This window comes from Atta colombica, unplaced genomic scaffold, assembly GCF_001594045.1.
Source record: "Atta colombica isolate Treedump-2 unplaced genomic scaffold, Acol1.0 scaffold32, whole genome shotgun sequence".
NCBI lineage: Eukaryota > Metazoa > Arthropoda > Insecta > Hymenoptera > Formicidae > Atta > Atta colombica.
Window position 1 is genome coordinate 836450 of NW_017259426.1, and position 6640 is coordinate 843089.

At 34.1% G+C, this 6640-nt stretch overlaps 1 protein-coding gene across 1 annotated transcript in view; it reads left to right on the forward strand.

Annotated features, from left to right (window-relative positions):
• The window catches only part of LOC108690373, a 13128-nt gene that overhangs the window by 5086 nt on the left and 1402 nt on the right, over positions 1-6640 (forward strand). The window contains exons 4-8 of the mRNA XM_018197628.1: positions 3191-3363; positions 3724-3786; positions 3879-4006; positions 4686-5057; positions 6235-6578. Of these exons, the coding sequence (XP_018053117.1) occupies positions 3191-3363; positions 3724-3786; positions 3879-4006; positions 4686-5057; positions 6235-6578 (1080 nt within the window). The remainder of the gene's footprint in view (positions 1-3190; positions 3364-3723; positions 3787-3878; positions 4007-4685; positions 5058-6234; positions 6579-6640) is intronic.

The following is a 6640-nucleotide window of genomic DNA, read 5'->3' on the forward strand; positions in this document are numbered from 1 at the left end:
AGTTGCAAGGTTAAATCGGTGACGCCATATAATGATAAATGACAAATCTGCAGTAATCAGCCAGCGGGATTGCGGAAGATTATCGTGAGCTGACGCAAAGCGACACGAGGAAGATGGATGGCTATCCTGTGCTCCAAATAGTGCGTTGTCGCCTCGGGATGGAGATGGACAACCAGGGCTATCCGTTCCCGATGGCGGCACATTCGCACTCGCACTTACCGCATCCGACGAATCACGCGCACTTTCCGAGGCCACATTATCCGCATCCCTGTGGTACGCCGACAAACCCCTTTCGCTTATCAATCACCCCTTTTTGCGCTTCCTTTGTGCAATCATGTGCATACTTATTAATAGGCACCGCGTAACGCTGTCTTAAGACAAGGTCAAAGGTTGCGATGCCTCACTCTTTTAACGCACGTATATATAATGCGCTGGATTTTTCTAACATAACATTTAAGATAAATAATTTTAAATTGTAAAATTATCAATCTTAAGCGTCTAAGAGCGTTTTGCTTAATTATTTCTTATAAATATTGCAATATTAACGAAGTTATAAGTAATAAACTTTAAACGATTTTCTTCCGTATAATTTTTTATCGATTATTAAAGAATGGCTGATGGTTTACTCCTATCTATCGGGAAATGTGATAAGATAATTTAAAACAGCTTCTCCTATAACATTAGATTCTTCTTTTATTTATATCTTTTTACATAAATATCAAATCATAAATTTTCTTAAATGAATATTATTGGAGCTGATTTATATTAAAAGTTTTCGATATTTCAGCTTTTTGTGTTACACATGAAATATTTTTAGTTATGAGACACCAAAATAAATATCGCAAGAATTTTGCAAGAATTTTTTGAATTAAATTGTAGGACATAAATCTAACAAATCTTTTTTCCGTCTCTACTTTTGTGGCTGTTACGATTTATTATAAATATTTTTTTCAGTAGTACGGAATATTGTAGCAATATTATAGCAACATTGCAACGTTTCATGCTACCTGTATGCTATCTTTAGACATATTTTGTCATATTTAGGCGAAACTAAATATTTTTTATATTCGTCTTACATACAAAGATCATAAAATCTTCTAAACAAACATGAAATAACTAATTTGTTCTGAACGAACTTAGGCTGATACTCTTTTCGGCGGTAAATATTACAGGTAGTAGGCGTGCCATGATAAATCGGAAGCTAGATATTGTGTTACGTCCCAAGAAAACCGCAGATCTCATCAATTTCCCAACTCTGAGTATTTTTTGAAGTAGAATGTGCGTATATTTCGATGTTGATGTTACCGATTTCATCATTGTCCTCGGAAACATGGAAACGGTGGATTCACCCTCTGTAGAATGGAATCGAAAGAGCAGTTTTCTTAAAAGGATTCATTCGACTTTTCTCCTCTCTAAGAATTTCCACTCCGTAAATTTTATATCCCGCCTTTGAACGGTAGATTAGGATCACAAGACACATTTCGCGCTTCAGGTATTTCTTGAAGATATTTGTCGAAACTCGTACTTGGAGAAACGTATACCGAATATCTCTCCGTATCTTAAATCGTCTTTTCATCAGATTTTTATTTCAATAGGTGCTTTCAAATTTTACCCAATATATTTTTTACTAAAAACAAATGCAAATTTTTGGCAAACATAATTTATGATCTTCGGTTTTTATAAGAATGTCATACCAGTATATTTTTAACTGCGCTCGCGCTCCAATATTCTGTTATTAATCTTCCAATATTTTCCATGCGTCAGCAATATACTCGATCAAAAAAAAAAAAAAAAAGAAATTAATTCTTTCTCGAGAGAGCCTTCTGAAAATAGGAATATTAGCTTATTGTCTTCAAAGCTATATGGTATATTGACGCTTGAGAATTCATTGAGAGAGAACTTCCAATACGCGGTCGGCGTACTGGACTCAATAGGAAGCTTTGACAATGGAAGTCGAACCCGGATGCCGTCAGACGAAGTAACACACCTGTGTTGAACGTTACAAAAGCAGCATCGTAGGCATTCCTCAATGCGATTGGATAGAAACAGAACCGATGGTTTCTGAGTATTTCTATAAGAATTGCAAGATAGGGGAAGAAATTGATAAAAATTTATTTCGTATTCCAATATTTTTTAATAAATAATAAATTAAAGCGCCGTGTATCAGCTCGATTTAATTGTTCTTCTTTTCATTTTCGTTATGCATTGATTTACGAATTTAACATTTTTAATATCTTATATTTGTGATTGTAATCATTTGTAATTGTAATCAGGTGTCTGTAAAGGCCTATTCGATGATTTTAAATACTGTCCTTTGTGGGACTATTGACCTTTCTGAGAGAAATCCCTAGCGAGAATAAACCGTGCTGGGTCTTCGGTTAGCAGGATAATGATTGTCCTCGCGTGAGAACCTAACAGCCGTAGTCCTGATCTGGTCACAATGAGAAACGTGCCGTGAGCGAAATTCCACGAATATCCGTAGACGATTACTCTCAAACTCACGTGATATTCCCGTTTCGATAATGCATCGTTGGCAAGATCGAAATTAACTGCAGCCTTGACATCACCAGATTTACGATCCACGTTATCGATAGCCAAATGCTTCTCGTGTATCATTTAACTTTATTTCTAGAACTGGAGAGAGTATTTAATGCAAATATTTAGCGAATTTAAGGCATATTTTTCAAAACGTTTTTAAATGAAAAATCAATTTGGTTTGCCATAGATTGGTTAACTCTTGATCTGCAATACCTTTTTGGTTACCATAAATGAAAACTCTCAAATTTCTCCGAAATAAAAAGGAAGATGGAGTTTGATTATTTTTCTAAAATAACCGAGAAAATCATTTGATAATGTAATAAACATATTGAAAAGTAATCCTGAATTTGTTTATACTTTTTTGAAAGCCTAGAACAGTAAAAAAAATTTGGGTTAGATAAAAAGATCTGGATTTTAAAAAAAGGCAGTAAAATAAAGACAGAGGGTTAAGTGATTAATTAAATTGAATTAAGTGAATTAAAAATAAATTAAATTGTTTAATTTTTAGGAAGAGAAAGTAGCAACATTCACATTAAATGGATTTAGATCAAGTCGTTGTAATCTTGAATTAGTTATCAAAATATCAATACCCCATGCACGCGCAAGGCTTTTTACTGGAACGATTAGAATTTCATGGATCGCGATTTTGCAGGTCACACTGGCGAAGGTGGTTGCTGCAAGAAGTACGTTGTCCTTTGCTATCTCTGTGGCGGATTGAGCGCGGCAGTCGGCAGTCTTTTTTTGGCGGTGCACGCAATCCTTTCGGCCCACACGGACAGTTTAGCGCTCTTCGAGACCGTGCCGTCTTATATTCCCGGAATTATGGTGAGAGATAAAAATCAATCTGGTCTTATTGCGAAATGCATCGATCTTAACGTGCTATCCATTCTAATGGTAATACAAAAACATTAAATGCATCAAGCAACAACTTTGAATAAACAACATTGAGTAAATTAGCTTCAAGCTGCCAAGTTTTTTATACTGCTGGCATAATTTTATGTACATGACTAATTCCTTTTAATTTTATGAGCTTTCGCGCAGCGAATCTGTAATGCGTATAAATAATTGCTTTATCTGTTCAATTATGACGATGATAGTAATATATGAATGATAGTAATATATGAATCGCACAGTGATTTAATAATTTGACGAATAACTTGATGAATAATTAATTTGTCGTTTCAGTTGATCCTGATGGGTTTCTTCACAATGCTATTAGCTAGACGAAAGCACAGATATGGACTTCTAGTAAGTTTGCCGCGTAAACTTTTCGTCCCTACAGGAAAGCCGTCATTGCCGCTGACAGTTCTGTTATTAAACTGGGTTTATAACTTTTGCAGATGAAAGTCTGCGGTTCTGTGGGAGTGGTGTGCGCGCTGGTGTGCGTGCTCGTCACCGTCACAACTACGGTAATTCACATGTCTCGATTGCAGAACCTTCGCGAGTGCGTTTACACTGCGCGCGCGAGGTATGTATATCTTTCTCTCGTTTATATATCTCAGAAGAAATTACGGTGCCATAAAGTGGTAAAATGCCTCGCCATCATTATGAAACAGCTGTATAGTTTGTGATGATAATAATATTTCGTCTCATTATATGAAATTCAATCGTCCCTGCTAGTCGAAATCTCTCTCTCTCTCTCTCTCTCTCTCTCTCTCTCTCTCTCTCTCTCTCGCAAATATGTTGGATAATAAACTAAATCTTTCTTAATTTATCCATTCGCTTTAAATAAATATTACATAAGAATATCTTCAAATTATCAAAATTTGTTTCAAAACTCTTCACATGATTTTTAGAATTTTTATATAAATTTTAGAATTTTTCAGAATTTCTGTATAATTTTTGTAAGTTGAACTTGTTAATGTTCTGAGAAAAATCTATACATATCTTTTCCAAAATTCTTTATATGTATGAATTCTAAAATATTTTAAGATTTTTTAATTTTCTCATATTCTATAATTTTTGAAGAAACTTATAAAATCTGGAAAAGTTGAAAACATTTTTAAAGAAATTTTTATAAATTTAAAATACGACAAATTCTTTAAAAATTATGAGATATTATGATCTTTTTTCACTACGATATTGATTGTTTTGCAAATGAAAAGTGCAGATATTAATATGAAGTTTTGATGTGATGATTCATACAGATCATGCACATGTTATGGCGCGCCGCAATCGAAGGGAGATCCCGGTGTGCTTTTTGAGGGGACTCCTCACTGCGAAGCGGTGCATGGCGCATTGTCAGATTGCCTGAGGGCCCTATTCGGCGTCTCGGTGGCCGGTATATTGGCCTGCATATTTTCATGCATGCTGGTATATCAATTGTTGAGCCACGAAAAGAAGAAGATGTACTGGGAGCAGTTGGAGCTGAGATGCAGATCATTGTACGGCCAAGGCAACACCGTGGGACCGCCGGCTGGGTCCTGCGGATGTTGCAACGATTGCGGAGGTGCGAATCCGTGGTGGGCCCAAACACCTGGAAATCTGTACACGCCGAATCCTGATATGGCGCCATCCAGGTGCGTAAGATATAATAATATTGTTCAGAAAATAGATATATTTAAAAACTATAGATATTATTGTCTCTCTTTTTAATAAAAGTTAATATAGAATAAAATGCGACTAATGACCTTTAAAAATTGCAAACATGTAACATTTTTTAAAAAAAATCTTTATTTTATTAATATGCTACATATACATAATCAATGGTCAATTTGCAGCTATGTTCAATAAATGTTTATATTCAATAAGTCTTTAATTTGATTTTAATATTTATTAATAATTATTAACGTGTATATACCCAATAAAACTAATAGATGTCGTAAATTTTATATAAAAAAAAAAATAAAGCACAAATAAAAATTTAAAATATGATAAAGAAATACATACGCGGTTTTAATTGTATTTTATATTTTTATAATTTGTTGATATATATGCTATTGATTAAAATGGTATTTTTCTCAGTTCTCGATATTTACAGAAACCCTTTTCGAGTCTCGGGAATGTATAGTGATAAACGACGCACCCTTTGAAGTTTACTTTTATTCGCCATGGAATGAACTGGCAATAAAACGCGCGGCCACGCACGTCAATTGGTTTTAAAATACATACACCAGACACATAGACACTAGTAGACATTTCTCTGAACATTGTATCCAACGAGATACCCGTCTGGTCTGGCATTGATCCCGAGTACGCGAAAAGGATAAAAAGAAAGATAAAAGAAAATTATATTGATATTGCACATGACTCTCGAATCAGTTGATCACAGATTGTGAAGTCTCGGTTGAAGAATATCGTTTTTTACATATAATCGATAAAACGATACTTTTATCATAATATATAATATATAATTTATTTTTAGAAACATACAAACATTTTTCAGAAAAATCCTAAAATGTCATCAAGAAAAATTGCAAATAAGTTTCTCTAATGTTATTTAGGCGACTAAATAAATATGTCAAAGAGCTTCAAAATATTTTATTTTATACAATATTTATAATATAATAATTTACTATATTTATTTAATTGTTGATAAACATAAAAAATTATAGAGAGAGTTATTAATACATACAATTTTGATATATTAAAAATTAGAAGAATAAAGTATGATAAATTTGGACAAAAGTTGATTTTAATTAGAATGTAAAACTCTAATTTTTATATTAATAGGAACATATCGTTTTGCTTTTATAGGAGATGGCGATTACCTTGGTCAAGATCGAGAGGTCCAGCACCGAGCCCAGATTCAAATTATGGTTTTCACACGCAAACACGACCAACGGAAACCAATGTGGAGAGCGGAACCGGCCCTTATAGTGTCTTTAATTCGCAGTCGAGTGGTCCTTATTCTGTTTTAAATGCTCCGAGTGCTCCATATACACCAAGCACCGCATCATATAGCGTTCTAGAAACTCCAGTGCCATTGTGGGGACCGCCACCTCCGTACAGCGATCCTAACAGTCCTGCCAGACGACCACAAATGACCGAATCGAGAACCAGAATTGCCAAGAGGATGGATAACTTTGAAAATAACGAAGGTAAAATGTCAATTATTATAAACATTTGATGTAATAATGAATAATATAATAATAAATAATAT